We start from the raw sequence: 17419 nt of genomic DNA, 5'->3' as shown, positions 1-17419 counted from the left end.
GATGACAAGCGTCCAACACTCGAAATCCCTTCCCTATCTGCCCATCAAGTTATTATACAACAAAGCCCACAGCAATATGAAAAGAGGTTTGGCAAGCCACTGTATAGCCTGAAAAATGGGTTTCTGGAAAGAGCTGATCAACAAGCAGACAATTTTAGAGCCGTTGACTTCCTGATGTCAACAGCGCTATCATGGCAGACACATCCAGCAGATATATCCCAAATATACCACTTCACAAATTCACAAAACACATATTTTATCGTAAAATAGAAAAAAAAGTGGGGGAGGGGAGAGAGAGAGAAAGAGAGAAGAGCCTGCTTTCATTGTGTTTGTGCCAAGTAGTAATAATGCTTACATGTACATCATGATTTTGAGTTAAACACCTGCATTATAGAAACCCCAGTCTTCCTGAGACACCCAACCTGTCCCTACATCTGTCTCTGACCCTGCTAACCCGCTGCGACTGACTTTTCTTTCTAATCTTGCTCATGTCCAAATAAGATTTTCATACGTTCAATTTTTGCTTTTCAAAAAGTTAAACAAAAAGTAATATTTTCTATCCTCCCTGACAAAATGTCTGCAAAAGCATCAGCTCTTACTGCAGCTACTGATTGGGCAGCAAGTGAGTCATCCAAGCATTGAGTCACTCATGCATCTGCAGAGCCTCCGAGAGCCTCTTGAACTATTTGAGGCCTGTGCAGACTTAAATGCTTCAGGAATAAGCTGGCGCTATGAGCATGCAGTGCACATAATAAAGCTTCTTTCAAATGGGGAGAGTATTTTTTTTTTCCTCCAGCCCTTACAATCTGACTCTCAACCAGGGAAAACCTTCACATGTACAGTACAAGACTGCAATAAGCATGGCCAAAGGCATTTACCTAAATTATATAACAACAACAAAAAGACACAGAAAAAGATGATTATCAAAGACCAGTTTCTCCCATAACTATGGAAATCTGTTTTTATTTCATTACTAAAATACCCTGTCGTGCATGTTCGTGTGGAAACAGTGCTACAACCAACAGAGGCTGACAGAACATGGCAGACTAATGTGGCAGAAGGACGCTGCTGTGTGTAACAGCATAGAAATATATGCACACCTGGGATCAAATAGCCTTTGCTGAAGACAGGTAGCAGCGTTTTGTCTAAAACTGACAGCGTTTCGCCATGAATCACAGCACGCACTGACTGAATGCTCATCTCCATGCAGTTCCCCTCTTTCTCAGTATATTCTTACTCCATTCCTCTGTTTTCTTTTATATTGTTTTCTCATTACTGGCTATTGCTTCCTCTCTTTCCTTTGCACATCTCTCCCTATCACACTGATCAGTTCATTTTATCTCTTTGCCTACAGCAGCCTGCACTTCCTGCCTTTGTTGCATTAGAGGAAGAGTATAAAAGTATTCCAGGAATCCCTGTTTATACCTTCATTCCACTCTAAAGTGTACACTATTAAATAATACAAGGAAAGTTGGTCTTATCGCATGGCATCGCTGCAACATGTTGCTGTGTGAGTGAGAGTATGAGTCGGGGGGTGGGGGGGGGGATTATTGGCTTAGTGTTTTGGCCAGGTTAAAGTGAAACAGCCCTGAAAGGCTCTTAGTGGAGATTACCCCACGTACTAAAAATAGTCATTTCCAACCAATGCACGCAGGCGCGCACGCGCGCGCATACACACACACACAGTGTGACAGGAGTGTCTAAAGTGATGTGTCTAGCCAGAAAAGACCACTATCTGATCTTAGTATTGGGTGTCTCAATTCCACAAAGACACAAACACTCACATGCACACATACACATTGAAGGCTCCACTCTGATGAGAGAGATGGGTATCCACTTGGGGCATGGGATCAGCTGGGGCAGGAACACCAAACCATGCCTCAATCAGCAGCAGTGGCCCAGTGGGAATATGTGTTGAGTGTGTGTGAGAGGGGGAGAACTAGACAGGCAGCCAAGCAGCCACCATCAGACCGAAAGATGTTCCCTTGCTCTTTTTCCAAACATTCCCCGAGGGGACTTTGTTTTGGCCATATCCATCCCTCTGCTTACTATCCTTTTATTCCCCCCCCCCCCTTGCTTCCATCTCCCTTCCAGCCTTTCTTTCCAGAAGCGACTGTTGGGGGCCAGAATATATTTGTTTAGCCACTGCTGCTCCAACTTGCCATCAGCCAGGGACAAATGCCTTGCCTTGGGAGTGAAAAGACAGAGAGGGAGAGAGAAGGAGAAGAGAGCCTACAGTGTTGCGGGGCAGCGGGTTGAGAGCTCTTGTTGTGGAGTGGATCTGACAGATGCTTCAAGATGACACAGGCTCGGACAACCCATGTCGGCATCTCTCTACTATACATCTGCGCCTATTTGTCTGCGCTCCCTCTCATTTATGTATCTTGAAACAGAGCAGCACAGCAGAGCTGAGGGTCTGAAAGCGCGGTTTGCCTTCAGTTCGACAGTGATGGAGGATTTCTCCAAGCAGACAGTGCAAACAATGTCTCAGCACAGTAAAACTGAAGGGAACTTGAGATGAGGAAAGTATGGTGTATTCTAATAAGACTCACTTGAGAAAATCATATTATACAGAGGAATATGATAATTCATACACCCTTTGCTGGAGCAGTGAACTGATGCGGGTGGTGTACTCTCAAATGTCAGCATAAATTTGCAAAATAAATGCAACCGGCATTCAGCGGGGAGTAGGAACAGGGACAATAAGGGTCTCTGCTGTTTGAGTGTGTGTGTGTGTGTGTGTGTGTGTGTGTGTGGGCGTGACAATTCCTCTCAGAGGGTCTATGGCTTCGTGCTTGTTCCTGTCTCAGCTCACAGGAGCTATAACGCCAACAAGTGCGTGAGCTAATCTATGCTTACACAAGTAGGCAGGGCTGCTTGAGGAAAACATTTCATCACAGCATGTTTTATCAAAGCCTTCTAAAGATGACCCAATCAATCTAATCTGCCTTTACTTAAGAATAAGCGCCGGAGCATCTGTCCAATAAGGCAAAAACAAAACGAGACAAAGCACCATAATGCCTTTTGAAGGCTGGTGCCATCACACACGGTATCCTGTTGGAGTGATATAAAGAGGTTTCATATGTGACACAGCCCACATGCATGTTCTCACAGCATGTCTCTATGCGATATCAGAATAATGCCTTAAGCCGTGGCTTCTTATTTTACTATGTACTAAGCCCACAATATTTTACTTCCAATCCAAAGGCTTTTGTTCGGGCTGGCACAAGTCCAAGCCTCTCCTGGTCTATATGTTCGTCTGTTTCACTTCCATCTGTCCCCACGTCTCTGCATCTGTCTTGTCATTTCGCTGGCCTTTCCTGTCTGTGCACATCTTTGTTTCACGTCTCTTTATCTCCCCTTGTCCTTTTGTCCCATCTGTCCAGCCATCATAAATGCATCTCACATCACGAGAGGTATAGGCAGCCACAACATGCCAAAAGTTAAACTCAGATCCAAATTTTCTTTCATAATAACGCAGACCGACTCACACCATAGAACAGCTGTAAATGCCTTCATGTGACCGTCCCACATCACCGCGAGGCCATCACTAGGACGTCCACAGTGGAATCTGAATAAGTCAAGACCAGTGTGGCACGTTTCCATCAATCAAATGGTTGAAGCTTGACATGAAATCTGAGTGGAGACCCGTGGTTAGAAAGACACTGGGTCACGCTTCTATGCTGTTGGCTTTGGCAGTACACTGAGAACTTATTGGAGTAACTACCCCTCAACAACTGCGGCCCAAAATAGACCGTGGACTTTCACAGTCGGCCCGTTTTGAAGAGGTGTCAAACACGCCAGGCCAGGAGCAACAGCTAATATATGTGTGTGTGTGTGTTACAGAGGGGGGTGGGGTGGGGTGTATCATTCTCTACATTTTGTGTCAGGGACAGTTGGGACAGTGGCGGGGAAAGGAGCAAAAGGCCAGCCAGGGGACAGCTTGTGATCTAAGATCGTACACCTCTTACGGAATAGAGCACACACACACACACACACACACACACACACAGAGACAGAAACAGACCAAGAAGCATTTGTACAGATGCGCACAAACACACATGCTGCTTAAAAAGTGTGCAAACAACTTCCATTGAACCCCTTAATAATTAAATAAAGACCTTTAAAGTGGTGCACTCTTTTTTTTGCAACCAACCTAGTAACATTCCCACATCACTTTTAACATGGCACTACTCTGAACTGCAGACTCACATTAACAGATAGGCATACACAGGGGAGACCCTGTTATTGGTGATGACAGAGGCAGTGAGAACTATTGAAAAGTGTCATCACCAATGATGAAAATACTTGTTACCAAAAAAACAATTTAAAAAAAAAAAAGTTTGTGGCACACTCTAGCTCAGGTTCCTCCAGATCAAGCTGTGGGGAACATTTGCGTAAAAGTGACCCACTGTATTTGTGAAAGAAAGACTGCCATCACATTAACCACTTACTATACTGTAACTCACTTTAAGCTACCAGCGCTACGTATTCCCTGTGTGAAAATGGCCCAACACTTTCCATGATGCAACACTTCCTGTACCAACTGTCAAGTTGCAACCAGAATAAATGCCCCAGTGCAAAAGAAACAGTAGGAGTTTGTCTTTCTGCCAAAGCAGCAGTTGACTTACTTAACATCTGAATGCAGGTTCAAACTTCCAGGGAGTAAACTTTAAAAGAAGGGCCTCAGCTTGACAGCTGCACCCAGCTGTTACACATTATTGGAGACAGCCTTGATAATCTGCTACCTGCTTTTTCTTAGAACACACATATATACTGATTTGGTGAGTGGATTTATTTGGAAGGAGAGGAAAATGCATTTAAAATAAAGAGCACACTCACAGGCTATAAACTGTATCTAGCCAGTTATTAATAATTTCTATAATCTTTAACTTTTCATTGGATGCTTCTCTGTTCTGTGTAGGGGCCAATCAAGGGGAGTGGGGGAGGGGGTTGCAGGAAGTTCAGCTGCAGCCCCCAGCCTTCTGATCCTTGCCGAGCAGCAAACTTTCCTCTGTCAGATTAAGTAGGATTAACTGGGTCCTGCAGTATGATGAACTGAGTGTGCTTCATATGGTGACTAGAAACTTTCCAAAGATGGAAAAATCCCTGGTCAGGGAAATGTATTACTTGCTTTGAAACCCCAGTTTTCACTGCTTAATTAGAAGCCTTTCCATATTCTTGGCATAATACAATAGCTGCTGGCTTGATGAGTGCATGAAAACATCACCCGCTTACTGCAATGTACGGTATTCATGTGATGTCAAACACGTGCTGTGGGTGTGCAGGAGCATGTGCACATGTAGGCACACAAATACGAGCTCAATCTCACAGTGGAAGTCAGTCACAGCCTCTCGCTCAGAGCTAGTTCCCTCATCAGGGTCCTCAGTGGGTGCTAAGTTCCATTGTGTTTTAAAACGACACACATACACACACACCAGCACATACATACACTCTCATTGGTATTTTTATCCATCCCCAGAGCCACTCAGTGGCTGCAAGCCATATCACTCTCAGACGACAGAGGAGCCACGGTCACACCAGCTAGTACTTAAGACCCCAGCACCCCTCCCTTTTTGTGTGTGTGTGTGTGTGTATGTGTGTGTGTGTGTGTGTGTGTGTGTGTGTGTGTGTAGGGGTGGTCCATGGGGGTAGAATGTGTGGTGATATAAAGAGACTCTGAAAAAGGTGGTGGTGGTTTGGAGGAGGTCAAACATGGAAAGAATTCAGTCTGTTATCAACTGTTGCTTGCAAGACCACTCAGGACATGCACAGCCACACAAAACACACAGCAGAGACCCTGGGAGTGTGACTAGAGGACAGGGCCATAGGTACACATATGCACTGCCTGCTCAGATGGAGTTTTTCCTCCTGAGGCGAGGCTAAAGCATCCAATCTCAGTCTTTCTTGTCTATCTCTGGCACTGATAAAGGCTTATATTGAACTGGGGACTGGAACTCAGTCCCAAGACTGACGGCTTTATGGCCTCGGCCAGATCATCACCCCCTGATGTCTGTCACCGGGTTAGAAAAGAAAGACAGACCAATAGAAAAAATAGGACAAAAGTGGTGGAAGGGAGGGGAGGGGGGGCAAAGATTAAAGTTTTACACTCCAACCTTTGAGAAGCATTTTGCAATACAGCAGCTCTGTCAATAAATTTACTATGGATGCGTTGTTTCAGATGTGTGCCGCATTAATGACTCTGAACTGAAATAAACACTCCGAGTTTTGATAAGGCTGTCTACAGTCACGGCCAGGGTCCAAAAAAGGGGACAAAAGTCCTTTTGGGCTTATCATTCACATTGACTCCACGTCTGAACTTCAGAGCAACGTAAAACGCATATCTGTAAACTAGCAACAGTTGTACATTTTGCTTGGCTTGCATTCAAGAATGTGATGGGGGAGCTGTGTTTGATGGCCACGTTTTTATTCCAGCTCACTGCTGACCCCTTGGAGAGCAAATAATGAAATCTCTGTGGATGCAAAAATGTCCCACAGCAGCTTAGAAGCAGCAGCTAGCCACCTTATAAATAATCACTTAGAATAAGAAATATATTAATGAAGGCAGTTAATAGTTTGAGATTTGTGACAGTTATTTACTTACCTCAAAAAGATTGGATGCTTCACTCCCATACTGAGTGGAAATGATCTCTGACTGGTCACTGTACCATTTGAGGCCACCCAGGAAACTGTCTGCATCTAAGTCACTGACATCCAGCTCTGAGAGGTCAAGTTCAGGTAAGTCTGGGCACAGGGGCTGGTCTTCACCAACCAAAGCAGCACACTGGAGAAAAGAAGAAGAAGAAGAAGAAGAAGAAGAAAAAAAAAACAAAACCCAACAAGGATGGTTAGACAGAAATGACATATCTTTCGTGTGCAAATCTGAGAATGAATTATCTGAGCCATCCTGGAAAAGAATGGGGGACTGGTAATCTGGGCATGACAAGGGGAATTCATACACTTGTATTATAAGCCCAAGCTTCTCATCTTAATGACGATTTAAGTTCTAATTCCCTCTTCCCCTCCCTTTGGATATGTCTGCTGATCTGTCACTTTCGTGCCACATACTAAGTAGCTATAATTCATTACTTCTCTTGCTATTACTCTATCAATTAGTAATAGAACTGCTTTTTGACAGGCTGAAGGGTCAGCTCATATCGCAAAACATTGTGCAAGCCAGCAACCTGTTTCCACTTAGCTTCTGTTCAGCCTTCCAATGCGCTGTTTACACTACCACCGGTACTGGCCTCCCTGCTACTAAATGCTGCCTGTTGACATTTTGTTATTCACCAGCCACTTTTATGTAATCTATCTAATGTGTACTATATGCAGTAGCTGTTACAGCTTCCGCCACACACAAATCATCAGCTGTGTGTGTGTGTTTTTCTCCGTGCAACCCCACAACCAGCAGCTGAACAAGCAAAAAGTCTGCTCCTTCCAAGCAGTGCAAAGTTTGAGCCAGAGTCAGTGGTCATTAAGAGGCAAAAATCCCCCTGAGTGGAGGCATGTTTACATTTCTGACTATGCAAATGGTGATCCAAGCCTGAGAAAACAGCTTTATATTGTAGTATATACCGCTACACACTCCATGACAACGCGTCTGTTTATGTATCAACGCTGGCCTTAAGAACGATATAAGAAGCCGGGATGTATTTGGCCCGGAGCCTGAGGAGGGGCGACAGTCGGGTTCGGCTCAGGGCAAAGCTGAGAGACGGACGCTGTGCCAAGAAGGAAAAACCGCCCAGACACCGGTGTCACAGTTCATCTGTCCTCGGAAACGCACCAACACGAATACACGATGACTTAAGACCGTGATGAGACAAATACGTTATGTTGCAACTGCGAAGAGGACAGATTCACCGCGTCTTAGGCTTCCCCCTGAGATGATCCAGTCAGACAAGACACGGCACGAAGAAATGGCAATAAAGCCGTTAGGGTATTCAGAGGATGGACGTCCTATGCTCAATTATCTTATGGATTTCTTAGTGAACTAATGAAATAGCGCCGCCAGACAGACAATCAGGGTGCACCACAGCGCGCAGCGTGATTTACGCACGCACCGCACATAAAAGCACCTGCTAGGAAGATTATTAGAGGAAGGAGTGCGGTGCTGATTGACAGTTAAATAGCAGGGCTTTAATACATGCATGCATTTTTTACAGAATCGATCGGCAGAAGGTGCTTTCATAATACGCGCACATTTGCAGGGTTGACAGTGGAACTAAATCGCAGTCCAAACGGTACTCTCCTGGAGCGTACCTGGATTAAAGTGCAAAGGAGGGCGTCCGAATGACAAACAATCCCGAATACGGTCGGGGGACAAAACAGATCCGTACTTTTATTAAATAAAAGCTGGTTTCTTTCTTAAATCTGATCACGCAGCCCACACAATCACAAATGTGCAGCCGGATCGCAGTCATGTAGTTACTGTGAAAACCACTCTGAAGCATCACTGAGATAATGAACGCAGACAAGTACCTATGTATAACAAGCTGGGTGGACTCGGAAAATTAAGGAAAAGGGGGGACGAATAAGTATCCTTTTGATGTGCGTTATTGTCTGCATGCGCTTTAACCAGGTAAAGTCAGCTACATTTAAAATAAAAAAATAAAAAAATTAAAATTAAAAAAAAAAAAAAACGACAGGAGCGATACTGAGGTAATTACTTGGATAAAGCGATTAAAATTACCGGGAGGCAAAAATAAACTCGCACAAATACAAAATGATCGACTCTAGCTGGATGCGATGTTGCTGTCCAGCCAGGGCAGCTTTCGCCCGGCAGGAATGTTGGCACACAGACGGTGGCCGGTACCGTTAATATTAAGATGCTCCTGCGCAATCCCAGATACCGGTGCCTCAGTGTGGACAACCTTTGCACTTGCCTTTGAAAAATAACCTGCGCTATCCCTACACAGCACATCAAAGGGATTATTTTCGTCTTTGGATTTCATGCGTCAGCGAAATACCTGACTTTGAGACATTTCAGTCATTTCGGCATGAAAACCTTCTCGGCACCGGAGCGCGTACAGTCCGCGGTTGGAAAGATATCCGCCAGCTTGCAAGCACTTGCTCCGACTAAACAGGGATCCTACGTGGAGAGCAATGGTCCCGAGCCCGTGCACGCATTACAACAACTACATCTTTAACTGAGGTGAAAAGGGAGATTCCGCACATTCCCTCCACTTGTCATATATTCCCGTGTTGTATATCCCTCGCATCCTCAACCGTGTCCAGACGCGCACTAAGCCACGAACAGCACCGGCAAAGGAGGAAGGAGGAGGAGGAGGAGGAGGAGGAGAGAGCGTAGACTTATGTGGAGATCGTTGTGCCAGCGCTGTCCATCGTTCCAGGAGAAAAATAAAAGTCCAGAGGGCTAGAAAGATGAAGGAAGCCGGATTTTATTTGATGCGCTCACCTCTAATTCTCTCCACACCGAGTCCTGGTTACACCTGTCCCACGCCATCCAGCCACTGAATGACGGTCCGAAAAATAAATTAAAAAAAAAAAAAAAGAAAAAAAAAAGAAAAAAAGGGAAAGAAATCAAGTAAAAAAGAAATCCACGCACGCTTCCCACTCGCTCTCACACAGGCAACTGCTGCCCCTCGCCGAGAATGAACCGAGGGCACCTGTCTTACAACTGCTTTCCATCACATGACAAAGCTATTAAAAGTAGGCAGGGGAGTGACTCCGCGTCCACACTACTCGCCAGTGACGCGCGGTGAGCAGGCGGGGTCTGGCTGCGCACATAGTAAAATCCTTTCCGTGCACTGCAAAAAAATATCTAAATTAAAATCCATCTATCCATATTCTGAAAATAGGTTATGACGGTCGTTCCTGGGATTTAAACAGACTAAAAAGACCAGTATTTAAGTTAATTCAATTTACCTGCTTTACTCAAGATTAACTAAAAAAAGTAAATTAATAAATAAAAATCTGGATTTGACTTCGGTCTCAGCCTCATGATCTCAGTTTTGTTGCAAATGGCTCACCAAAATTAGTGTAAACTTGGTTATCCCTACTGTAGATTTTAATCATTGGCCCAATAATAACAATAATAAAAATAATAGTAGTAAACATTTAGCAGTGTTTTGTGTCGACCTCCTATATTAGTTATGGACACTGGACTCTGCGTTTATTTTCCAGATTTTCAACAATTCAAAAATTCACATTAGAATTAATCTGCACTGATTCCTGATTCCCTGCAAATCTGAAGGTGATATAATGCATATAATGTAGAAAGTAAAAGTCAAATGATGTCTCGCTAGCACTGTAAACTCCGATTTAATGAGTTTAAGCACCAGTGCAATTTGTCATGTTAAGTTTCAGCTTTGTAATTAAAGTTTTTTTTTTTCTCCACACTAAGCAAAGAACATATTGCATTTTCTGTTGCATAAAATGATTGTTCATTTAAAGGACAAGTACTTTTCTCAGCCTGAGCCATTCCTGTTTTAGATCCTCTCACCATTCCTGCAGCTCTCTTTCTGAACTGCAGGCAGGCCAACTCTTTAACTGCAGACATGCTGCTGTAATACACTACATTGCCAAAAGTATTTGCTCATTTGCTTTCACATGCATATGAGCATGTTAAAGCATGAATTCTTAATCTATAGAGTTTAATATGATGTTGGCCCATCCTTTGCAGCTATAACAGCTTCAACTCTTCTGGGAAGACTGTCCACAAGGTTTAGGAGTGTGTTTATGGGAATTTTTGACCATTCTTCCAGAAGCACATTTGTGAGGTCAGACATTGATGAACAAGAAGGCCTGGCTCACAGTCTCCACTCTAATTCATCAGGTCAGGACTCTGTACAGGCCAGTCAAGTTCAAGTTCAAGTCAAGTCCACACCAAATTTGCTCATCCATGTCTTTATGGACCTGCTTTGTGCACTGGTGCGCACTCATGTTGGAGCAGGAAGGGACCATCCCCAAACTGTTCCCACAAAGTTGGGAGCATGAAATTGTCCAAAAGCCTTTGGTACGCTGAAGCATTAAGAGTTCCTGAAAAACAACCCCACACCATAACCTAATCTGAAGGCCACATGAAGTTTGGAGGTCTCTGGTGATTGACTCTGCAGAAAGTTGGTGACCTCTGCACACTATGCGCCTCTGCATTTGCTGACCCTGCTCTGTGATTTTATATGGCCTACCACTTCATGGCTGAGTTGCTCTCCTTCCCAATCACTTCCACTTTGTTATACACCACTAACAGCTGACTGTGGAATATTTAGTAGTGAGGTAATTTCATGACTAGACTTGTTGCACAGGTGGCATCCTATCACAGTACCACGCTGGAATTCACGGAGCTGTAGAGACTGTCTAGCGTGAATGGTGCTTTTGCAGATGTGCATGTTACACCTGTCCATGATTATCATGCAACGAAGAACTGTGTTCACTGACAATGATTTTCAGAAGGGTTCTGGGGTTCATGCAGCGACTTCCACAACAGAACTCTGTCCATTTTAAATACACTGTTCCGAGGTCCCAAAAACTCACAGCAATAAAAATATAAAAAATAAAAATAAATAAATTCTGGTCTTGCCCTCTAAATCCTGTAATGGCATAACGAGAATATAATGATATTATAATGTGTAAATGTTTTAATGACATATTTACTGAAAATATTGTGAAATTGTTGCACGTTTTGGTTGTGCAGAGTGATAAACTCCTCCTCTTCTTTACTTCTTAAAGCCTCAGTATACCTAATCATATTACTGACCGGTTCCCAATTAACCAAATTAGTTGTGAGATCTTCCACCAGGACAGGCAGAGGTGGAAGTGGTTTCTCTCAAGAATCGGAAAGTTTTCTTAGTACTATTTTCTGTAAATATAAGGATTAAATGATTTGAAATCCTTGCATTGTTTTGTTTCTTTATTGCTGTTTTTATATATATATATATATTACACAGCCTCCCAGCTTTCTTGGACAAAGGTTTGCTCTTTCACAACTGTAACTAAAACAATTTGTTTTTTATTTGTTTGTCATGCAATGTAGAATGTCAAAGAAGGTAATTCTGCTTTTTGGAAAGTAATTCTTTGTCCATTCAGAGGCAATAAAAAAAAAAAAGGACAGGTGGCATATTTACCACGTATACAGTGTAAACAAGAGGTGTATAGGCAACACTACCTCAGTAAAATAGAAACAAAAGCTTTGTGGACAGTTCAAACAGTGATTTTTCTGTTGGAGCACTGAGAGAAAATCTGCAGGAGTAATTCTCTGTGTGCTAAATGTTATTGTCTCCCTTTCATCATCTCTTATGTACAATTTCTTAGCATTTTAATGAAATATGCCATTACAAATCTGCTCTGTTGTATTAGATTGTAAACAAATTGTTACTTGTTAAAATACGAGCATTTTCTTGTTTGGACATTATTCTCAGGAAAGAAGTTAAATTCTGACAATACATTTCTGTAATAAAAAACTCACTCCATGGGACATTCCAACCCCTATTCATTTTTATGTGTGTTCGTTATAAGTCTATTAAGCCCACCTTCATGCAAGGAGCAGTTGCCTCCCTAAATTAGCGCTCCACATACAATGAATTTCATTAAACATAAAATTGCACAAAAAGCTGGAAACGTAAATTGTAAATCGCACCCATTATGTTCGAGGAAGCCTGGTGTATGCTCAGTGTGCGTCCCAACAGACCATGTGAGCGTGTGAGCTACATTTATGGGTGTCTGAGGGCATGCGTACCACTAAATCTATACATCTGCCTCTCCACACGCGCCCAGAGATGCCAACCAGGAGCCAAGGCAAAACCTGATCAGAGCAGGTGGCATGTGCAGTGACCTCACAGAGCCCAGATGGACCAGCACTACACAGTTAGCAAAATAGGGGCAACATGGGAGTGACATGGAGAGCAAAGGTAAGGGGCTTTGTGAATGCAGCAGAGACAAAAAACTAAACAACCTGGACTTAAGTCCTTCTGTGATCAAAAAAAAAAAAAAAAAAAAAAAGAGATGAAGTAGCTCTACACAGTTTGTATATGTCTAACAAATGTAGGTTACTACAATTACAGGGGGCTACTGGTCAGAGAGAGACTTTGAGTAGAAACATCATTATGAACACAGGTTTGCCAAAAAAAAAAAGAAGGAAAAAACCCTCTGTAGGAGACAGAGGCTGGTAAATGATATTTCTCCCTCTCCTGAAACAGCATGTGAGTCACAGTGAAATGGCTTATCTGATTGTACTCTTCATGCCAATTAAGACTACAGAAGCTAAATATAGATGTGCTATGATTTCCTTTCTTGAATGGCCTTTGATTCTTTTTTTTTTCTTCCTTTTTTTCTTTCTGCGAACACTTTCTTGCTCTGGGCTGGGTGTTTATGTATGCACTGGTGGAGATTTTGTAGATATAGGAATCATTTCAAAAGGGGGGGAAAAAAAAACGGGGTTCTACAGTCCTACTGAAGTACAGGTAATCTTTGAAATGCCACAGCTTTTGTTTCAGTTGCAGGGAGCTGATAATGAATGGCTAAGTATGGGGAGACTGACACAGGCTTGTGCAGAATGAGAAATAGGTAATGTTTAGTAGCCCACATCAGAGGAGAAAGTCGGGCCAAAGCACTGCAAGCTATTGGACTAACATCACCGCATGTTCAATCATTCTGCTCCCAAGAATGGCCCGGGGTCATGCTTTCTCACAGCCCTTGCATTTAGCTGCTCTTATAGATATCGGCCTCTCAAGAGGACTGAATCTACAAGATGGAGTGTGAAAAGTTGTTGGCACCCATTTGATGCATAGCATGTCTACCCCCCCCAACGGTTTGAATATTGCAAACTGTGGAGCATAGACTACTCCAAAATGAACCATAAAGACATAAATAAAAGTGACTGCTGCTCCAAACTCCAAATTCAAGCAATATGATAACAATTAAATGAGAAACATACCTGCTTTCAAAGGCAGACAAAGTACAGGGTTTTTTACAAAGGATTAGAGCAATTCAATGAAAAGTCAGTTGACAAGTGAAGTCATCAAAGCCAAAATGGGTCTAATCCACAGATAATTATCTTTGTTTGAATATTCAACACAGCCTGATTTGTGGAACAGAGCCACGTATTTGCGTTTCTGGTCGAAGATGGAATCAGATATTAACATTTCTACTGAAGAACAGAATTTGCATTGACAGGTTTTGTATGAGAAATTAAGATTACATGTTGACTCTGAACACATTCTTCTTAAATCCGTGTCAGTTGTGACAGAGCATTTATACTTTAAGTGGCTGTGTCTTGTTTTGCTTTATCCCTGAATTGTGTCACTGGCCCGCTGAGAGTGTGCTGCTGCACAGCATTGGGGGGTGGGGGTGGGGGGTGATTCATATCACTTTGTTGCATGTCATTGCTCCCAACTGAATCCATCCTAGCATCTGGCCATTTTAATACATGGTGGCTGGATTCATATGAATTAATTGAGGGCAGAGGTAAAGCGGAGCGCTACATCTATTCATGTGTCATTCAGGACTATAATAAGACAGCTTATGCTTCGTACAGGCGGCTTTTCAGTGGATGTGCTTTGGGATCTTTGGTGCATGGGGTCGTTTTTCCACTGGATAAGTCATATTGTTTTCTCCTTATTAGGGGACAGAGGAGGAAGCGGTCACATTTCACAGCAGTCAAATGCTCTACAATAACATAGGATGTAACGCCATACAGAACTGGCTACAGGAAATGTAATGGATATACGGTGCATGCATGAGGTTTGGATATGGTGTCGAATGAACGTGCTGGACTGCTCTAAAAGTAGGCTTTACTCAACTAAAATGACAAAACACAAATGGTGTATATTTTTAAATATGTAACTTTTAAAAAAATATTTTTGTCTTTTACTTTTCAGTACCACAGTGCATGTCCCCACATCTGCTCGGGCTCCATAGGTTACCAAATCATGCATTATAAGTGAGATAAACAGTGTGTCGCTACAAATTATGCCAGCGCGCACCCCTTTGACATACAGTAAGCTAGTGCCTTCTCCCCCTGTGACGATTTTACATCGCCTCCCTTTGTAGTGCCCTTCAGAGAACCCGTTGCCTTGCCGCCCTGCGTGCAAGCATGTAATCCTTTCCATCAATGAACTCCACTGTGTCATTTAGCCACTCTCAGGATGGCAGCTACTTTCCCCACAGAGAGTCCAGCCCACATTATTAAGGCAAATGGCATGAAGAGGCTAGGGCCAGTTAGACATGGCTGAGACTTGGAATTGAAAATAGCATCAGTCCCATGCAGGGACTGGTAAACACAAAAAGGAGCCTGGGGCGCAACGCAGGACCACCCTCCCCTTCTGTACTCCAGCTCTGTTTTGGAAGAGCTGGAGAATAAGCAGCGGCCGTTCCACCTTCCCCCACTCCCCCGCCACTACGCTCGAATAATATCACGGTCACATGGTAAAGTGAGTTGTAGACTCCTGTCGAAGCTGTGTGTCGTGGGGCCGTTATTGGACTTGTTTAAAATCACCAGCGAGTCATGCAAGATGCATGTGAAAAGTGGCGGCAGAGAGAGAGAGAGAGAGAGAGGGTAACTGTAAGCGCAGGCCTGGTGTGAAATGCATCTTGGTGGAGAACGCTGCTAAACTAGCGCTCTGTGTAGGGACTTGTAAGGCACTTTGTGTTTTGCTTGGGTATACCACTCACAAGGAATATTAAAATTTATGGACCATGAGGGTTTAGGTTGCAAACACACACGCATAAGGCTTGCTCACTCCCCGTACTTAAAATGCATCAAACCCGAACTTTGATATTGCTGTAAAATCCAGATGCCACATGCCCAAAAATGTAACTAGAGGAAATGAGATGCACTTGTTTCACAGTCAAATATTTTTCTACTGAAAGGGCATATAAAAATAGTGCTTGTCATGCTGTTTATCCACTAAGGCAGTTTTTGAAGTTTAATGCAAAGTTTAAGCTAGTGAGTCAAAAGCTGTGGCCTGGAAAAGCAGATCTGTGCAGAACAGTAATCTAGGTTTTAAAGAGATAATAAAAAAACCCTGAAATATCAGTGTTTTTGCTTGTTGGATCATGTCTAAATTGTGACCTGTATATGAAGTGCATGTTTAAATACCTAATGATTTCCCCCCCCCCCCACAAATTTTGTTAAAAACAAGCAGCAGAAGGAAATCAAACTGAACTTCGGAATGTGAAAATGCATTAATGAGATCTCATCACTGGCTACAGGCAAATTTAGGTGCATTTTTCTGCAAACTGCAAAAAAAAAAAAAAAAAATCTCCTGTGATTCATGAGGGGGGCCCACAGCACAACAGATGTTGCTTGATTTCTAAAATAATAGAGAGGCAGGGCTCAATGCCTTGACAGCGCAGTCCTTATGTACTCTTAACACTGGAAGAGAGCCAAGGAAGAATTAGGTCAGCTAAAGTGCACTGCACCTTGTGGAACTCCACGTTAAAACAGCATCAGGGGAAAGGGGGTGGTGGTGGTGGTGGTGGGGGGGGGGGGGGGTGTTTAGTGGCACAGAGGTAGAAATTTCCGGAACAGCATAACCAGCCCCCCCCCCCAACTCTTGTATCATAGAAACGTGAGCAGAAACGTTACACCCCTGAGTCCAGACTGCAGCCTAATTATTTTGAGCAATGAAAAGAGAAGGAAAAGCGGAATGAGAGAGAGGGAAAAAATGCATGTGAATTGCAATTCTTTCATACAGCCTGCATAAGGGGTGCATAACCACAAGCCTGAAAAAAATCCTTACAGCACAATAAAACTGATTGTATCATCACCTTTTTTCCCCTTACAGGGTGCATTTCCACTAGTCTTCACATCACCTCCTAAAAGGAGCATGTACTACTGGAGTACACAGTGACAGTAAAAAAATAAAAAATAATAATAATAATAATAAAAAAAAAAAAAATAGCAGAGCAGGGATGAGAGGAAAGAGAAGGCACAGTCAATACCCATTTTTGCCAAGGCATCCTAGTGAAAAAGAGCAAAGAGACAAAAGGAGCAGATGGATGGAGATGGAGCTAACGCTGAAAGAGAGTGTGACAGGGAGTAACAAAAGCAAGAGGGAGCTGCTGTGAGTGATAGAAAGCATTGGACAAAGACGGGCATGAATTAGAGGCAGATATGGAAGGAAGGGAAGGAAGATGGAAGCTAAGTACAGGAAGGCGTGATTGGGGACAGGAATTTTCGACCTTAACAAAGGGTCAGAACGATGGGAGGCCAGCGATCGTCTCTCCATGCTCCGAAGCTGTTCCATCCCTCATCTAAAAGATAAACCACCTCACGAGCCCCCGCTTGATTCCCAGTGCCAGTCCGTCCACATCCAGTATCTCAGGGTTAAATCTGGTGGTTACTACAGTCCCATCCCCTGCATATTCCAGTCACAGTCTGAGATTGTCCTGCTTAGAATGAGTATCTGCCTCACATGTGCTACATATTCATTTACAGATTATCACACACAAACACACACAC

The 17419-nt window shown here is 43.3% G+C and overlaps 1 protein-coding gene across 7 annotated transcripts in view; it reads right to left on the bottom strand.

Annotated features, from left to right (window-relative positions):
- ppargc1a (peroxisome proliferator-activated receptor gamma, coactivator 1 alpha) overlaps window positions 1-17419 on the bottom strand; it is a 316689-nt gene that overhangs the window by 26323 nt on the left and 272947 nt on the right. For 3 of the 7 annotated variants that reach the window (XM_030722815.1, XM_030722818.1, XM_030722819.1), the window contains exons 1-2: window positions 9416-9494; window positions 6605-6784 (exon numbers count right to left, since the gene is read on the bottom strand). In XM_030722815.1, the coding sequence (XP_030578675.1) occupies window positions 6605-6784; window positions 9416-9463 (228 nt within the window). In that variant the 5' untranslated portion in view covers window positions 9464-9494. Of the gene's footprint in view, window positions 1-6604; window positions 6785-8966; window positions 9159-9415; window positions 9495-17419 lie in introns of those variants that run through there. The other 4 variants (XM_030722814.1, XM_030722816.1, XM_030722817.1 and 1 more) reach the window with 2 other exon arrangements.

This window comes from Archocentrus centrarchus, assembly GCF_007364275.1.
Source record: "Archocentrus centrarchus isolate MPI-CPG fArcCen1 chromosome 18 unlocalized genomic scaffold, fArcCen1 scaffold_23_ctg1, whole genome shotgun sequence".
NCBI lineage: Eukaryota > Metazoa > Chordata > Actinopteri > Cichliformes > Cichlidae > Archocentrus > Archocentrus centrarchus.
The sequence above is the reverse complement of the archived record's forward strand: the minus strand, read 5'-3'. Positions and strand labels throughout refer to the sequence as shown.